The 19,335-nt window shown below is 46.8% G+C and overlaps 1 protein-coding gene across 1 annotated transcript; it reads right to left on the bottom strand.

The window, feature by feature from the left end:
- Positions 1–3,577: 3,577 nt before the first annotated feature.
- star (steroidogenic acute regulatory protein) lies at positions 3,578–18,530 on the bottom strand. The gene is made up of 7 exons (XM_020531108.2): positions 18,467–18,530; positions 16,481–16,594; positions 13,936–14,063; positions 12,380–12,538; positions 10,196–10,380; positions 5,332–5,425; positions 3,578–3,688 (listed from the first exon to the last, which is right to left on the bottom strand). Exons 1-7 carry the CDS (start codon positions 18,528–18,530, stop codon positions 3,578–3,580), a joined length of 855 nt encoding a protein of 284 aa, XP_020386697.1.
- Positions 18,531–19,335: the final 805 nt, after the last annotated feature.

Raw genomic sequence — 19,335 nt, 5'->3', positions numbered from 1 at the left:
GCTGTACTGTTCTATGTTCTGATGGGTGATCCCAAAATGTGTTTGTTCTTGATGCATCTCTTCCGACCTCCTCCATTACCCCTTCATTAGCTGTACCAGCTGCTGTCTGGGAGCACTTGTTCCCCTCAGTCTTGCCCTTCACCCGTCTCAGTATGTTCTTGTGTTCTGTCTGTGCTTCATCCGTTCTTGGACATCTACAAGTCAGGAGTGTGATGGAATACTCACCACTTGCCTGGATGAGTGCAGCTTCAACAACAACTCAAGAAGCTCGACACCCTCCAGGATAAAGCTACCCGCTTGACGGACTCCATCCAGCGCCACCCCTCAGTTGCAGCAGTGTGTACTATCCACAAAAGGCAGTGCACGAACCCACCCATGTGCCTTTGGCAATACCTTCCAAACCTGTAACTTCTACCACCTGAAAGAATGAAGGCAGCAGACACATGATGAATTCATCAAAGAGCCTTAGTAACTGCCTAACCCACGACCACTTCCATCGACAAGGGCAAGGGCAACATGGGAACACCACTCCTGCAAATTCCCCTCCACAATCCTGCAACTCTTTCACTACCAACTGTGGGTGTCCTACACTCCCAAGGACTGCAGTGTTCACCACAACCTTCTCCAGTGCAATTTGTGACGGTAACAAATGTGGGCTTTGCCCGTGATGCTATGTCTCCTTAAAGAGTTAATTCAAAAACTCCATTTGCTGCCTCCCCCTCTAATTTCAGCAACACTGCAAGAAGGCTGCAGATGTGTGATATTTAGTCATAGTCCCAATGGTCAGTGTTTCTCTGCTCTACTCCATCATCAGTTCATTTTCAGAAAGATTTTCATGGTCTCAACATGCAACTTTACTTAAAGTGTGTGATAAATACAAATTGAAAAGTATTGTCTGTGTAGTATATTTATTCCCGAGCAATTTTAAGAACAATAAATAACAAAGAAAATAGTACTGTGCATTTTCAATTTTAAATACAAGGATTAGAATCTATATATTATATATTTTTTAATATATGTACACAGTGCAAAGCCCAGACCACACCACACCACACTCATCGAAGGAAGGGTCTCTAAGCAGGCAACCTACCAATTTTGCAGATACAGATCATTTGCATTTGGGAGTTTTTCAGGTCACAAGCTCATGATTGGAATATACCTTAAACACGGTTCGAGGGGGTGAAATGATGTGCGATGGGATGAGGCTTGAATGCTCGCAGAGAGTACTTGGGCTGAATGGCCTGTTTCTATGCGGTAAATTCTGCGGGAGCTTTGTGTTGCTGCATGTTATCACTTTGACGTCAGTGATCCTCTGCATTTGAGTTGACCTGGTTGTGGACTGGAGCAGATGGGACTGTATTTCCTTCTGAGGCTTTTGGTTGGCATCTGCCTTTGGCTTGTCCTGCAAAGGTCAGAGGAGGCCTCTCATCCTTGCAAGATGTGAAAAAATATACCTGTGCTGGCCTGTTCAAATTCTCGACATGCTGGCCATCCATCCTTTTGGGAAGGAGGTGGAATCTATGCTGGCCAGTGTGTATCACAACTCCCTTTACTCAGAGTCTGTCGTTTTGTCACCGTTAGAACAGCTGACCAGTCTTTTCACAAGAAAACCTCTTTGAAGCTGCAGTTACCCAAGTGATGGGCAGAAGGCGTGTCTAAGTCAGCACATACCTAGTGATATTGTCCCTGGAATGTTAATCCAGAGACTCGGGTAACATTCTGGGGTCCTGGGTTTGAATCCTGCCATGGCAGGTATTGGAATTCAATTTAAAAAAAATCTGGAATGAAGAGTCTAATGATGACCATGACTCCATTGTCAATTGTCAGAAAAACCCATCTGGTTCACGAATGTCCTTTGGGGAAGGAAACAGCCATCCTTACCTGGTCTGGCCTACATGTGACTCCAGACCCACAGCAATGTCCTCTGGGCAATTAGCAATGGGCGATGACCTAGCCAGAGAAGCCTTCATCCATTGAGTGAATAAAGAACATAGTTTACAAAGCATTGAGAGAGGAAGGAGTGTGTAGAACTGAGGAGGTTGCTGGCAGCTGAATAAGGAAGGGACGTCTTTGAGTGAGACAACAGTGCTGGCTGTGCACTGGTACTGTGTCACACTGTCAGTTTGTGGCTTGGGTTTTGGCTTTGTTGAGGGATGTGAGGAGGACATCCGCAGACCTTTATTCCTGTGTTGGTCTGGGTTCAGCGTTGCTGGGAAACATGATGTTAGGGAGATCGGGGGCAAAGCAGGTGAACGATATGAATTGTTTAGCCCCACAGCCCTAGATCAAGCTCTCGTTAGCCAGAGAGTTCAGCAGTTGATTCAGCCAAAGTCTCTCTGTATCACTGAACCACAGGGGGTCACCACTGATTTAGATTCAAGGCACCACTGCAGCGAGAGAGGACCCAGGGTTTGTCGTGGAGCCCTTTCTAGGATGTGACATGAGGCCATCCCTTCGCCAATAGCATCAAAACCTTTTCAACGGTTTTACAGTTTCTGCTCTCCGTCTCTGGCCAGCGTGGGTCTTGTTTTTAAATGGGGCAGAAGTCCACGACAACTTGGGGTCCAGAGAATGGGCATTCTTAGCTGGGACCCCATCCCCAGGGGGACTGGTGTAGTTCACGGAGAAGATAGTTGCAGGAGTCTGGAGTAAAGCAGGAAGGAAGAAAACATAAAATCATAGAAAGCAGGCCATTTGGCCCATCAAGTCCACACAAACCCTCCAAATAGCATCCCACTCAGGCCCACCCTATCCCTGTAACCCTGAGTTCCCAACGCCTAACCCACCCAACCTGCACATCCCTGGACACCATGGGCGATGTAGCATGGCCCTTTCACCTCACCTGCATGTCTTGGACTGTGGGTGGAAACCAGTCACCTGAGGGTGGAATCAAAGCCAGGTCCCTCGTGCTGTGAGGCAGCAGTGCTAACTACCGAGCCACAGTGCCCCCACCGCCGCCATATTCGAAAATATAATTGATGGAGCATACAGAATGGATTGGGAGAAAACATGTCATCTTGTGGGAGACTCTACAATGAGGGATTTAAAGTTTAAAAATGAGGGGTCACCATTCTAAACAGCAATGAAGATAATTTTCTCCACACAGGGAACCCTTGCAGCATCTCAACAGGTAGGCCCAGCAGAGCCATTGAGTATTTTGTTTTAAGGTCGAGGTAAATTCTCACTCAGCGAAAGGGGTGATAAGTTGTCAGGGGCAGGCTGGAACATTGGGCTGTCAAATTGGCTTACTGAATGGCGGAACAGGCTGGGGAGGCAGAGGGGCTAGTTCCCAGCTCGCACATAACCCTTGGAAATTTTCCCTTTAAAAATAATGCACACCACAGCTTTGAATAACTACATCGATCCAAGACTGATTGTTGTGAAGGTTTAAAATTGGAACAGGTTGAAAAATTCCATTCACAAGACGATCACAAATGAAGACCATGGAATGTAGAGTTCCTCATCCAAGCACAAAGACATGGAGATTTTAAAGAGAAGTCTTTCAGAAAAGTGGAATGTTGCCTGAGATTTCCCCACCCTGGCGTGGGGGGGAGGAGAGCAGGTAATGTCGGTGGTTTCAGCAGCTGCAGACAGCACTGTTGGAATCCAGGTGACGGCGGAGATGTTGGGCGAAGTCAGCTTGGGATTGGGAGAGAACCTGGTCAATGAGAGACTTTGGCAACCAGCCCTGAAACAAGGAAACAGAAGGTCTTTTCATCAGTCAGATGGAACATTGAACCCAGACGGTGACAAAAGGTGCCTCAATTGTTTGAATGCCAGTGCCTAGCCTGCCTCTCTCCCTCACCTGCCTTTCTCTCTCTCTCTTCGAATTGGACAGCACTGTCAGCCAGAAGGTTCATTCTGCTCGCCTGCTTTCTCCCCATGGCCCTGCCTCTGTCTCTGCTTCAAGTGTTTATCCGGGTTCCTCTTGACAGTTACTGGTGAATCTATTTCGACCTCCCAAAGCAAGCCACAAATTAAATCTCCCCTCTCACAAACCCCATCTTCCTTGATTATTTTTTAAGATCAATGATCCATCCAGTACCAGCCGCAAGCTGTAATGTTTCTGACCTGTGACTGAGGCTGCTTCACTGGTACGAAAAAAAAACCCGGTCACTTCCAACAGGGAGCAAAATCGGAGCAGGAGATACAGGGACACCCGGTCGGTGACTGTCTCCTCGTGGTGACTGGGCTAAATTCCTGCAGCTCCCCACTTCCTGACACCTTGGGTGCACCTTCAAAGAATGTAGGTCAACATTGTCTCCTTGAAGGGGAAATTAGGGATGGGTGCCAAATGCCAGAACAGGGGTGGGGCTGGGTGGGAACTGATGAGAGTCTTACTCTCCGCGATAAATGGAATGTTGTAAAACTGCCCTGAAATTGGGCATGAGTGGGCAACTTCACAAGATGAGATAGAAAGTGATGCTGCCATGAGTCAGCAGCGAGGTGTGGTAGCTAATACTCAATGTTCCTCTAAATCTTTTGAGAAATTGATTGACTTTCGATGAAAGGTCGAAGGAAGTCCAGATGACGTTTGATATTGGGAAACCATTTTACAAACAAGGAGAGGCCATTCATGGTTACTGTGTGCATCAACTCCATTTAATCATCTTTCCTCTATATTCTCTGATACTTTGATCTGTGCAAATATGGTTTGGTCTGGTAAGTTACGATTGTCCAAAGACATTTTTTTTTAGGTAGAGCTCCTGACTTCTGCCCCTTTCCAATTGGAAAAAAATGAATCTCAATTTTATTCTTGAATGACCAGCTCTGGATTTAAAATCACACTCTGTTGCGATTTTATTCCACCGTCCTGAGCAGATAGTTTCTCTGTATTGATCGTATCAAATCATCTTAAAAGCTGAACAGACTCAATCAGATCACCCAAAAATCTCCTGACCTTCAAGGGAAACAGAAGTCATGTTTGTGCAACATCTCCTCAAGATGAAACTCTCAAAATCTACCGCAGAGGGAGATCCAGCTCCTCAGCCATCTCACACAGTGAGAAATGGCCCAGGCGTGAATTGTTGTTTAAGTTCTTTCCAGTGTTTTGATGTGGCTTCAACAATTAAGCTTGTGATTTTTAAAATTCTTGTTTCGAGTCTGTGTAGACCTTTGGAATGTCAATTACTAATATTTCATGAATGATTAGTTTAATAACAGAACCTTGTGCCTTGATTAATTCAACGGCCATTCAGAAAATCATATTATTTACGTCAAGCCCCTGTGGATCTCTTGTTCCCACCCATGAGTCAGCTCTTGGAGAGATAAAATGTCTGCACTGGGGTGCTCCATTCAATAGCTACAGTGTGTCACCCTGAGGTGACTTACCTTCAGGTCAATGCTCAGTAGCCATGTGAACCTGGTCTTGTTTGGATCTTCAGCAGAGGGGCGGAGGACGATACAAGTGGGCCCACTCTCAGCCCTGCAAGCACAACAAGCTAAAGTTAGCAAACTCTTCCTGCATTTCAAAAAGTAACCAACATCTTTTTCGAGATTAAGACTTTGCTGTCATGTATACTTGAGTACAGTGAAAAGTGTACAAAGTCATCTTTCTCTGGTGCCTTCTTGTACACAAAAGCCAGGATTAAAAACAGAAGCAGAAATAAAAGAAACAGCCAACAGAAAAGGAAATGTTCAGATCACTGCCCTGCCTCCCCCATGAGTCCTCATCATTGGATAAACAAAGCCACAAAGTCCCTCAGCCAGGGAACAATGGCAAACAAGCCTTGTGGCAATAGAATGTGTGGGAATAGATTGTAGCAGGACAAGCACTGGCCCGAATTAAGAATAAGGACTTGTACACGCTCTTTCCTTCGACACTGCATCAGGTCTAAGATATGAAGCCTTGATGTCACCTAAAGCTGGCAATGTACATTCATATTGCTTCCTCAATGCACTGAAACATTCCTAAAGAATTAAAGAAGTTGCTGGAAAAGCTCAGCAGGTCTGGCAGCATCTGTGAAGAAAAAGAAACAGATTTAACGTTTCCGTCCGGTGACCCTTCCTCAGAACTGATGGTTGGTTTACATTTAGAAGATAGGGAGGGGGAATGGGGTAGGGAGTAAATGAGAGGGTAAAGGACAGAGCCCAAAGAGAGAGAAGAACAGTTGGATAGACAAAGGTGTTGATAATGAACTGGCTAGGAGGGTGAATAGCTGTTAATAGGGACTGTTAGTGACTAACAGTAGGTAGTATGTAATGGCAGGCTGTGTGGTAACAAGGCCTGGTGTGTGGGATAGGAGGCTAGAACATGGGAGAGTTTAGGTCCTAAAATTATTGAACTCGATATTGAGTCCGGAGGGCTGTAGGGTCCCCAAGTGGAAAATGAGGTGTTGTTCCTCCAGCTTGCATTGAGCTTCGTGGAACACTGCAACAAGCCAGAGACAGAGATGTTGGCCAGGGAACAGGGTGGTGTGTTGAAGTGGCAGGCAACTGGAAGCTCAGGGTCTTTTCTGTGGACAGAATGTAGGCGTTCTGCAAAGTGGTCACCCAGTCTATGCTTGGTTCCCCAATGTAGAGGAGACCATGTTGTGAGCAGCGAATGCAGTAGACTAGATTCCAGGACGTACAGGTGAAGTGTTGCTTCACCTGGAAGATATGTTTGGGCCCTTCGATACTGGGGAGGGAGGAGGTAAAGGGTTGTTGGGGAAGGTGCCGTGGGGCTATGGGGGGGTGTTGGGGGTGAAGGAAGTGTGGACCAGGGTGTCCCGGAGGGAACGGTCTCTGCGGAAGGCAGAGAAAGGGGGGGGCGGAATATGACTCTGGTGGTGGCGTCTCGCTAGAAGTGGCAAAATAGTGTCTGATGATCTCCTGGATGTGGATGCTGGTGGAATGGTAAGTGAGGATAAGGGGAACCCTATCGCTGTTGCGGGAGGGAAGAGAAGGGGTGAGGGTGGAAGTGCAGAAGATGGGTCGGACCTGGTTGAGGGCCCTGTCTACCACGGAGATGGGGAATCCTCGGTTGAGGAAGAAGGTGGACATTTCGGAGGTTCCTTTGTCGAAGTTGGCCTCATCTGAACATATGCGACGGAGACGGAGGAACTGAGAGAATGGGTTGGAGTCTTTACAGGAAGTGGGGTGTGAGGATGTATCATTCAGATAGCTGTGGGAGTCAGTGGGTTTGTTGTGGATAGTAGTGGCCAGTCTATCCCCAGAAATGGAAACAGAAATGTCAAGGAAGGGAAGGGAGGAGTCAGAGATAGACCAGGTGAAAGTGAGGGCAGGGTGGAAATTGGAAGCAAAATCGATTTCCATTTTCAATTCTGGATGAGAGGGGAAAGCAGCACCGATGGTATCATCGATGTATCAGAGAAAGAGTTGTGGGTGGGGGCCAGAATAGGACTGGAACAAGGAATGTTCCACGTACCCCATGAAGAGACAGGCATAACTAGGGCCCATGCGGATACCCACGGCAACCCCTCTTACCTGAAGAAAATGAGAGGAGTTAAAAGAGAAGTTGTTGAGGGTGAGGACGAGCTCAGCCAAGCGGAGGAATGTGGTGGTGGGTGGGGATGGTTCAGGCTTTTGCTCCAGGAAGAAGAGGGGACCCCTGAGACCCTCCTTGTGGGGGATGGATGTGTAAAGGGTTTGCATGTCCATGGTAAAGAGGAGGCGGCTGGAGCCTGCAAACTGGAAATTTTGAAACTGGTGTAAAGCGTCAGAGGAATCATGGATGTACGTGGGTGGGGATTGGACCAGGGAGAGAAGACTGAGTCAAGGTGGGAACAGATGAGGAGCAGGCTGAAACAATGGGTCTGCCTGGGCAGTCCTGTTTGCGGATTATTGGAAGGAGTTAAAAGTGAGCTGTGTGGGGCTGGGGGACTATCAGTGGCAGGGGGAGATCACCAGATGAGATGAAGTTAGTAACCGTAGTTGATACAATGGTCTGATGTGTCATGGTGGGGTCATGGTCCAGGGGAAGATATGAGGAGGTATCTGAGAGCTGGTGCTGAGCCTCTGCAATGTAGAGACAAGATAGCCAATGCTACATTTGTTTGAACTGTTTGGTTTTCAGGAGTATTTTAAATTTGTAGAGAGGGACAGAGATGGAGAGAAGGCAACTCCAAAGGTTTGGGCCAATGTTGCTTGCAGTTTTTGTTGTGCCTTTATGGATGTCTGAGCTGGCCAAGTGGTATATTTAAGGCAGAGCATAGGTCGTATTGGAAGATGATGGGGTGCTGGATGGCCATGCACAAACAGAACATGGGTTAGCTCCCAGGCAGCTATAGGCATGGCCATCAGGAAATCAGAGTGAGATTATCGGGAGGAGTGCAGAGGTCTGTGAGAGTCGTAGGGCTGGAGATGATTAGAGCGAGGTGAAGATGATGTGTTAGTTTTAAATTGAGATATTGTCGCAGAGTGAGCTCAGCAAGGACGGAGTGAATAGGACGTGCAGTGAGTGAGGATACAGCCAGCTGAAACGACAGCAACTCTGCAGAAGCTGCTTCTGAAGCTGAAATGCACAAGCAGTCAGGCACCTTCCTGACTCGAGAACCCATGGATTAACCTGGCAACACCAGCCCATCTGTCAGGAATAGAAACAAGCAGCAGAGAAACATTGCAGAGACTGAGATGCAATTGTCATCTCATGGTACTTGTTGCAGTTCAATGATGTCTTAGTGAGGAATTGAGCTACAAATATGGAGTCAGTTCTTCTGAAGCTCTCTTGAAGGACTATTGCCGAAAGTCCTGAAACAATCTGCTCCATGTTTACTGCCAGTAAATGTGACTGCAGGTGTTGATGTACAATTTGAACTTTCAAGCCATGACAAATTCTCCAAACATTCGTGATAATGTTTAAACCAAATCCAAAAGGGAGCTGTGAGTGTGGGCAGCTACCATTTTCAAATGCTGTCACCACTGTCTGATACCAACAGTGTGTTTGCCAAGAATGTCCACACATCTGCGTGACACAGCATAGATCACCTTAGTTTGGTGCCTTGAACACAATTTTCACCAACCAGTCAGGAAATCAGTAAGGCATAACAGGGACATGCCTTTGTCAGTCGAGGCATACATTATAAGGTCAAGAAGCTAAGCTTGGAGCTGTACAGGACTTTGGTTGGGCTGGAGTACTGTGTACAGTTCTGGTCACCATATGATAGGAAGAATGTCATTGCACTGGGCGGGGTCGCAGAGGAGCTTCGCCAGGATGCTGCGTGGCATGGAGCATTTCAGCAAGGGAGAGAGGCTGGAAAAGCTCTTTGGAGTGGAGAAGGTTGAGGGGTGATCTGATCGAGATGCAGAAGATAATGAGGGGCATGGAGAGGCTGAATAGAAAGCAGCTGTTCCCCTCAGTGGAAAGGCGAATGACAACGGAGCGCAGTTTTAAAGTGAAAGGCAGGAGGTTGAGAGGGAAGACGAGGAAAGGCTTTTCCTCTCAGATTGTGCGTTGCCTGGGAGGGTCATTGAGGCACGTAGCTTCACAACTTTTAACAAGTAACTGGATGAGAACCTGAAGTGTACAAATTCGCGGCTATGAGCCCAGTGGGATTAGTGTTGATAGGTCGGCACAGGTTTGATGGGCGATAGGGCCTCATCATATAATTCTACGATTGTACTGTACTAATACATTCACTTGTGAGCCAAAATATTGAAGCTATTCATCTGGATATCCCAACAATATCAGAAAAAACGGATTTGTGGGGTGTGAGATAGGGTCGGTTTGTGCACCATGACTCACAGTGTTATCGACTGGGCAGGAGCTGATCGATTCCTGACTGAACTGGAACAGTTTGATGGTTTCACACAACTTTACAACAAGACTGGAGACTTTGAAGGTGGTAAATCTGACACCGAGGATAACATTGGCTGCTTGACTGTCCATGAACCTGCCTCACCGGAGGGTTTAGACCCATGAGAGCATTTGGTGAGAATACCAGTGAGACGGGGAGCAACACTTCAGATGGTGTGAGAGGGCAAGTGTAATCTCCATGGCAATGCCTCAACCAATCAGTGCCCACTTGCCAACCAATCAGCACTCTCATCTCTTGCAGCATAAATGTTACTTCCCTCTATTTCCTGTCAATGGGCCTGATGAGCGCCAGACCAAAGGCTTTGACAAACTGGGTCTTTTTCCTGCACTCCCCCTTAAAGGACTGTTATCTGTTTCATGCAGTTACGACGGGGCTTCCCAATGTTTGCCAGTGTCCTGGGAGCTGGCAGAGGCCTTGGTTTCAGGAGTGAATGTTACCTGACGATGCCATTTTGCTCGGGCATCATGTCACAATGGGTGGACATCCCAGCCAGGAAACAGGTTGAGCCTCGTCTCTTGGCGTAGCGCACGCTCACAAAGTCCCTGGGGCTGATGAGGTTGCCTGCTGTCTCCGTGGAAACCTCATGAGTCAGCATCGTTTCCTGGTTGATCTTTTTCAGGATCTGGGGGGTGAAGAAAAATATGTTTCTTTCTCCAGTACAGAGAGCTCATGGAGACAGACAGGCAGACAGAGACAAGCAGGGGATGAAATAAGACTTAGAATTTGGATTGGAGTTAAAAACTCAAGTCCTGCCTGAGGGAATCAAGCATCATGCAGGACTCTGGAGGCTGTTCAGCCCATCATCTGCTCTTTTGGAACAGCTATCCCATTCTCCTCGGTCTTTCCCCAGTGCTCTGAGGACTTTCCCCTTTAAGTATCGATCCAGTTCCTTTCTGTAAGTTGAATTTGCCTTCAATGCTCTTTGAGACTGACCATTTTGGATCAGAATAACTCACTCTGTTCGGTAAATTCTTGTCTCCCCTCATCACTGTGCCCCCTCCTCTCTTTTAAAGTGTCTCCCTATCTACTTCATCTATTATGGAGCAGACCCCCTCAAGCAATTTTAAGAAGGTAGCTAACATTTTCTTATTTTCAAGGCAAATATGAATTACAACTTGACAAACTACTCGATGTGAAGCGAAACACCATTTTAAAGCACAAACAAAAAAATAAGTATTTGGAATAACCTAACTCTGTTGGAAAACTTAACAGAATAACAGATACAGTAACTATTACTAATTAACTGTTCCAATATAGTAACATCCCATAAACACACCCCTTGGCAAAAAGGCACATTCAGATAGATTTGTCTCACATGTCACCCAGCAGCAGAGAGAAACCCAAGCATCTTGCTGTAACTGAGAGAGGGAAAAGAAAGCTTCTTCAAGCTCACAACAGTGACTGCTTAAAACTAAAACTAAAACCTGAAAAAAAAGATGAGAAATCCTGGTCTGTAAGAGCTGGCCACGCCCAGCCAGACTGCTTCTATTGTTCCAACTTTCAAAAACAACCCCCAGGCATGACAGTGGGTCAGCATTGAGGACGATTCCCCCTGCACAACAGTGTTGATGGGGCACTGCATGCATCAGGTGCCAGAATAAAAATAACTAGTGAAAGCACACCTTTTTGAAAAGTTATAAAATCCACTCTCAGGAGTTGGCTATCGCTGTTAGTGCCCGATCAACTGAGGTCTCCTGGAGAGTGACCTAAGTGAAGGACTCTTCAAAGACTGCTGAACTTTTAACTCCAGTTCTGAGGAAGGGTCACCAGACCCGAAACGTTAACTCTGATTTTTTTCTTCACAGATGCTGCCAGACCTGCTGAGCTTTTCCAGCAACTTCAGTTTTTGAACTTCTAACTTTATTCCTTCAATTTTTCCAATTTAAATTAAGAAGGACTTTAAGGTTTAACCATGATCTTATATCTTTATTTTTATACTTATTCTATGAAGGTAATGCTTAACTTTTTAACTTTGTTGCTTTTAATACTTTGTACCTAATTTTTTTTGTACCTTGGTACCTTTGTACGTAAGATGGTGACATGAGACACTTTTCACTGTACTCTTGTACTTGAGTACATGTGACAATAAAAAAATCTAAATCTTAATCCTCCAATCCCCAATTGTGACTGTGCTCCAGCTGCAATGCACAACTGGCCCTGCAGTGTTACTGCAGTGGTGATGTGAAGGTGGAATCTACCTGAAACTCATTTTTGTGCTTCAATTGAGGGATCAGTGTTGGCCTGGACACTGTGAGAACTCCCATCTCTCCTTAGAAATGGCAGCCATCAGATCCGTGAGATCCACCCAATCAGGTGGGGCCTCAGATGAATGTGTTACCTGAAATGTGCACCTCAGACAGTGCTGCACTCCCTCAGTCATGCATGCAAGTGTTAGCCTGGATTTCGTGCTCAAAGCCCTGGTTCAAATCACTCACTGAAATTGCGTTAAACTGCGTGAAACTTTGTTTTGCAAGTGACCAAAGGATCAAGTGGGTTTAATAATTGCAGCAATAATTCCAGCCCTGGGGAATATTGACCCTAGAGGTTATTTTTGTCTTGGCACAGTTTGAAAACCCCGGGTCTGAAGCACACGCTGAAGGCTCCCTTGTGAAACATCTTACCTTCACCTGTTTAATGTTTGGGTTCCACTCTCCCATCTGTTCGACCTTGTCAAACAGCTCACTGTAGAGCAGATCTAATGAATTGTCCATCTCTACCTCTAGCTTGAAGACTTTGCCAATATCTGGAAGTGTTTTGCTGACGACTTTGTCACCGTTGGCCTGTTGAAGATTCAAAATGCTCAGTTCATCGCTCACTCGAGGAGACAGGCAAAGGAAGAGGCCGCATTGTGCCTCCTGTGTGCTCTACAATTCAATCGGGGAATGGACTTGACCCTTAACCTCTCTGTACCTGACTTGGTTCTATATCCTGGGTGCCTTTACCTCACCCGGAATGTGTTTCATTCTGGAAAGCTCTAGTCGTTTCAGCTGCTGGAAGCCTTTCAGGGTAGATTATGGCTGCCTTTCGTGTGAGAAAGACATGTGCTCCCTCAGCCATCAACATGCACTGTGAGAGCAAAGATGGTTTGACAACAACATCACATTGGCTCTGGAAGTTTGGAGCCTGGTGACTCAGGCAGTTAGATACTCATGAGGATGTGAACAGTGTCGGATTAGCCATGAATGGCACAGCAGGATCGAGGGGCCGAACGGCCTACTCCTACCCTAATTTCTGATGGTCTTACGTCTCTACGATCCCAGTCTGAGATTTGGGGGTGGCGGGGGTGGTGGGGGGGAGGGTACAGTTGTATGCCAGCTTTGTCTTGCATCATCACTAGTGGGCGTGTGTGAGCAGGATGATCAACCACATTGATCTCCTGACTCGGTGCCAGGATCCTGAGCCATGGGATTTGCTCAGCGATTGCGAGGGGCTTGTTGAAGACAGTGCAGTTCCGTATCGAATTCTGGCAACTTTGCAGCGATCGTCCGCTCAGGAACGCACCTATTCTGAGCCAGAGGTTACGCTCTGCAAGGGCTCCCACCACTTCCATTTATCAACTTCTTCCCAGCATCACGTGAAACTCCTTTCAGCCTGACCTGACCCCTGTTGGAGTGCAATGGAGTGAAGGAATCCGGAAAAGGGATGTGGATCCAGGTTTGAGACCCTTCGTCTTAGGGGGAAGGATTGGAGAAGTCGGGACTGTTTTCCTGGAAGAGGAGAAGGCTGAGGGGAGACTTGATAGATATTTCCAAACCTGGATGGAGAGAGAAAAACCGTTCCCATTGGACAACCAGAGGGTTTGGTTTTATAGGGTCTCGCAAATGAAACAGATGCTGCACGCAGTGAGTGACTGTACACTGCCTGGGAGTGTAGGCAAGGCAGGTTCAACTGAGAGATGCGCGAGCAGAACAGATGGTGATATGAGTGGAAACAACACTCAGGATTACAGGGAAAAGGCTGGAGCTTGGCACTGAACCGGGGCAGAGACACTGGGCTGAGTGGCCTCGTCCCGTGCTGTAACACTTCTGTCATTCTACGAAGGGTCTTGTTTTGTGCTGACTCCCTGTACTTTTAGCAATTTAACTGAACGATATCAATGAGCTCACCACCAGGACTGTGTCCTTCTTTAAAGTGGGGGAAGCCTTTGGCTAAACAGGACTAAGGCAACAGAACTTACCGCTTCGATTTCGGACTTCCACCCGCTTCCGTCCTGCAGAATGGAGATTGATTTCTGCAGGGCTTCCTCGGCCTGTTTAATGTACGCCATTTCTGCCTCAGAATACGGCTTCTCTTCAAGACAGCAACCTAATTTAAGGGCGCGAGAGAGGAGGAGGGGTATCGGCAGCGATAAAAAGTAAATCAAAATAACTGAAAGCCCATGGTCACGTTTTATTTTGCAAATTCTTTAGCTTTGTCCTTATCTGTTTGGTTTTGGAAACACCTCGTGTTTTGTTGTGATCCCAGCTGATGTTACGACTGTGCAACTCAGATCCCAGAATGAAACCTTCCCTGAAGGATCATTTTTTTTCCTTCTTGCTCGGTTCATTAATCAATCACCGAAACACAGTCATGCAAGACTGCAGATTTGCTTTTGCAACAGAGGAGATGTTGAAATAGCTTGAAAATATGAACCGAGCTATCTCAATGTGGAATGGTCCTAAAACACCCAGCAAAACGAAGCTTCAACCTGTTTCCTGATGCTACCTGTTGCCGACATTCAAGGCCAGAGAAGTGACAGCACTTTCTCAACTCTTCACAACCCATTTCACTAACTTCCGACAGTTCCTTTGCTGTGGACTGCAGAGACAATTCCACTGGAATTTTCCGAGTCAGCCGCCGTGAATTTTTTTTCACCGATTTGAGAGCCTAAACTTTCTCAGTTCTTAAAACCTACAGCTTTCCGACCAAACTTTCCCGGTTTGCAACTTGCACAAACCGAACACCCTTCTGCTGAGGTGCCTTATTTCCTGAACTGCTTCGGATTCCTTCTTGGGGCAAAATGAAACTTGCTTCCGAATTCAACTCATGTGCCTTGTGAACTGAAATTTAAAGAAAAACTTGCCCATTCTAGATTCATCCGAACTGAAAATGAAGCCGATGTTTATTCCAGTGGTCAACCATATCAACATCTTCCCATTCACACAAGAGGGTTCTGCAGTCATCTCCTTTTGGGAAAATGCAGGCTTTAGGTCATTGGTGTGGAATGACTCAAACCTGTAACTGTTTTCTTCAGAGGGAGGCCTTAATAGAAGGAACCAACTTCCAGAAAATGATGTTAAGATATAAATTACGCACCATTCATCACAATATGTATGTCAGTATCATTTGCATTATCCACAAATGCAGCATCAATTGGTGCCATGCCTTGCCAGAATCTGGCACTGCACACAGTCAGCTTTGGAATCAGACCTGAGTACCAGAATGGGAAATTCAGTCCCTTCCCTCGCACTGAGCCACCAATTCAGCTTCTTCCATTTTCTGATGCTAATGTGGACCGGCAGATGCTAAGATTTTCCAACTGATTGCTTTTCCCCATGGCTTTTTGGGACCCCACCACTGGTGGCGTGGCTGGCAGTGGGAGTGGACGGGTGACGATCAACTTGGACGGGCCACCAGGAGGTGCCCAGGCTGACTGTGCTTAGACCTGCTCTTTGCCAGTTCTGCCCCTGCCATTGTCTTCACCCAGTGCCCTGTATTTCCTTATCTGCTCACCCTCTGAAAACAGCTATCACAGCCTCTCACTCAGACTGCTAACTTACTTATTCGAGCCCCTGGGCTGAGTTGCTATCAGACAGCTCCCCCCATAATTGCCAGCAAACATGCCACAATGAAAGAGGCCATTCGTCCCATCTGCTGATGTACGGGAGCCTCCTCTAACTCCTCGTCATCTCTCCCTGCCAGCAAACCCTTCTATTCCTTCCTCTCAGAACTGGCTTGTGATATTTCTACGGTCACCCACCCCTTTGTCTTCTCTTTTGCCTCAACCTGTTCAACCTTTCCTGATCGCTGTCACTTCTCCATTCTGCTGTCAGCCTCTTGCAAATCCTCTCACATCCCGTGAGCTGATTGTTCTTTTGAAGAGAACTTTGGTCTTCCAAGTGCAGTCCAGCAAACATTCCATCCACATTTTAGCTTCGCTTCGCTTACTCTCAGTTCTATTGTTGTTCAAGCTCAGAGATTCACTCTTCTTTTGTAAACCTGTGTTGGTGCTTTTTGTGTATTTGAGTATTTGTGTATCAGTCTTCCCCAGCCCCTCAAGATATCTTCGGTGCCCTCCCCGTTCACTTTTGTTACCTGAGGAGAACAAGGTCTCCTTTCTGTTCTGGGCTAAATGCAATCCCTGACTCCCCATCCTGACTTGGAAATACATCGCCTTTCCTTCAGTGTCGCTGGATGAAAATCCTGGAATTCCTTCCAGAACAGAATCATGGGTCTATCCACAACACAAGGACTGATGGCAGCTCAGTACCGCCTTCTCAAGGGGCAACTAGGGACGGGCAATAAATGCCGGGCCCAGCCAGCGACGCCCACGTCCATGAGTTAATGAAACAAAAGCTATGTTGCCACAAAGTGAATGTTAATTTGTTCATTCTGCAAAGTGTGTGAATGCGCTGTTTTTCACAGCTTTGACAATTTGATCTGTGTTAAACATTTAAGATGAATGCAGAAGGTGAAGTCACATTTAAAATGTGAAGTGTAAAAGATCTAAAGGCAGTACTTACTGATGAGGGAGCTCCTCCTGCGAACCTGACTGACCCAGGAGCTGGGCCCTTGATTCTGAAGCCTGAGCTGATGGAGTTTGTGCCCGAGAGCTGCCACAGCTGTGTGTCTCAAACCTAAGGGACCAACATAGGGAGAGGGTCTGACTTTAAGCTCAGACTCTGACACACCAAAGATTCAGCGAGATCTATTAGAGCTCAAACTATCACAGGCTGGACATTGCAACTTTGTCCACTGTGCCAGCCTTGGGCTAGCTTCCTGCAGCCACTTGGATCCTGAAGCAGTGATAATAGGAATACAGTCTACAGAACAGTGCATTGCCAGATCAAATACTTCTCAACATCCCACCAGGACGTGTCTGTCTGTCTGTGAGTCAGTAAGCTGTGGTTTTATGCTAGGCCCTTCCTTTCCTGAGGATATTAAAGGACAGTGTTATCCCAACTGGGATTGAACAAAATAAACCATGTTTGAACCTACTAGTCCTATGCAGGAGAAGTGATAGTCAGAGTATGAGCTAGAGAATCAGCTATGATCATATGGAATGGTAGCACAGGCTCGCAGGACCAAATGGCCTACTCTTGCTTATCCTTTCTATGTTTCTACTCAAGTCTCTTCACCATTTTAGATCGAGGCTGATCTGTATTCTAGCTCCATGCTCCTGTCTTTGACCTCTATTCCTCCCAACTGAGTGAATGTGTTCCTGTCCTTTGTAAAATTTCTAATTGACTCCCTGCACCCACAGTTTTTCTAGGGTGGAAGGAGATAGCGGTTGGGAGAGTTTCACTGTCCCATGTGTGTCAGAGAGCCCACAGCGTTTGTTCATAGAATCCATACAGTCCAGACTCAGCCAAGCCCCCTACAGTATCCCTGTAATTCCCATGGCTAACCCACCTAACCTGGACACTATGGGCAATTTAGCATGGCCAATCCAACCTAACCTGCACATCTTTGGACTGTGGGAAGAAACCGGAGCACCCGGAGAGAACCCACGCAGGCACGGGGAGAATGTGCAAACTCCACACAGTCACCCGAGGCTGGAATCGAACCCGGGTCCCTGGTGCTGTGATGCAGCAGTGCTAACCACTGAGCCACCGTGCTGCCCTCTGAGACTGGACTCAAAGGGGTGCACTTGTTCTGAATTCCCCTGGCAGATGTAGCAGAATGTGCCCTTGTCTCCCTGCTGCCCCCCAACTGAACTGCTCATTGGTATCAGAGACCTCAAATTGAGTCACTTCTTGACCATCTACATTCAAAGTTAGTGGAACACTTGTGTTCCCTTTCACCCACTGGGCCACAACTGAGACCCCAAGGGTTTCTTTCACATTATGGGGCATTATCCTACATGAGTGACTCCTTGAATAAGATAGAGGGGACAGAGACAGTGAAACAATTGGAAGGATTTGGGTTGCTCAGGGGTGTTCTCTCACGAAAGTTCAGGGCTATTTTCCAGTTGGAAGATGCTGTACCCCACCGGTCTACATGTGGGGAAAACGGTTGACCAGGCCAGATGGGACTTTCTCAGATAACTGTCTGGTCAGGGCGAGAGGTGCAAGGCATTGCAGGTTCTCACCGAAATGGACTGATGGCACTTAATGACACACAGAGTCCTTGCAATAGGCCAGCAACTAATAGGTGCAGCACACATGCTTTTCAATGACATTAAATGCTCAGACCGTATTGGCAGCAACGATGAAATTAATTTGGCAGTCATCACTCCTTTTGCAAGGAAAATCAAATGAGCTTTCTTCGTCTGGTTAATTAGAACGAATGTACGTTATTTTTAAAGGCCACAGGTAATTTTTCATGGTGTCAAAATCCCTTGAGCTCCAGGTGCATTGAAACAAAAGCCAACTGAAAATCTACACTCATCCCCCAATTCCTTTGAAAATCTGTGCTTGCTTCTCAATGCGTGGAAGGTCACAGATCAGAGTTTGAGACTTCTGCCTGTTCCCATTGACCAGCCAGGGCCAGTGACTTTCCCCACATACCTGTCAGAGTGCGGACGTGCTGGTAAGAGATGGCTGCGCAGAGCTTGAAGGTGGCTGGGATCATGGTGTATCTTGTTCGGTTTGTCACTGCAGTCTTCTGGTGTCGTCTGACAACTGTCTTCTTTTTATACATGCACTGCGGAGGGCACACTGCAAACAAGTCCAGAATTTATGGTGTGCCACCCGAACCATGTCAAGTACACTCGTGACGGCAACGTGACAAAGTCAGGGACGTTCATCAGATTAACTGGTGCAAAACATCAAGCTGCCAGAAAGGTTGAGGACACATCCTGGAAGTGTACATCCCCATATTTCTTTCAGAAGGTTCAGCATGAAGGAAAAATGTATTTGTCCTTCTGCATGATCAGCAAATACTGAATACATTTACACCACTGTTATTCATTCACTCACGGGATGAGAGTGTTGCTGGCTAGGCAGCATTTATTGCCCACCCCTAATTGCCCAGAGGGCAGTTAAGAGTCAACCACATTGCTGTGGGTCTGAAGTCACACGTAGGCCAGACCGGGTAAGGATGGCAGTTTCCTTCCCTAAAAGACATTTGTGAACCAGATTGACAATGGATTCTGTCACCGTCAGATCCTTAATTCTAGGTTCTTCGCTGAATTTAAATTCCATATTCTGCCGTGGCAGGATTCGAACCAGGACATTACCTGGGTCTCTGGATTAACAGCCCAATGAGAACAGCACAAAGGCCATTGCCTCCCCATTTGAAGGAAGGTGCCTCTTGTTGTCACAGATAAACACAGCGGCTGAACCTGATGGGGGGGGGTTTATTTTGGCGAAATGGGAGTTGCTTTGGGTTGTTTTGGGAGCATCTTTCTGCCCAAATCTTACCGAACGCATCTCAT

Source organism: Rhincodon typus, chromosome 40 (genome assembly GCF_021869965.1).
Source record: "Rhincodon typus isolate 14 chromosome 40, sRhiTyp1.1, whole genome shotgun sequence".
Lineage (NCBI taxonomy): Eukaryota > Metazoa > Chordata > Chondrichthyes > Orectolobiformes > Rhincodontidae > Rhincodon > Rhincodon typus.
The sequence above is the reverse complement of the archived record's forward strand: the minus strand, read 5'-3'. Positions and strand labels throughout refer to the sequence as shown.

Bases quoted from the DNA above. Each gene is read 5' to 3' on its own strand.
- star (XM_020531108.2), bottom strand. From the start codon at position 18,530: ATGATCCCAGCCACCTTCAAGCTCTGCGCAGCCATCTCTTACCAGCAC. The intron at 14,064-16,480 runs GTAAGTACTGCC...CCCTTAAATTAG, and splicing joins CAGGAGGAGCTCCCTCATCA to GTTGCTGTCTTGAAGAGAAG. The intron at 3,689-5,331 runs GTAAGTCACCTC...TCCTTGTTTCAG, and splicing joins TACTGAGCATTGACCTGAAG to GGCTGGTTGCCAAAGTCTCT.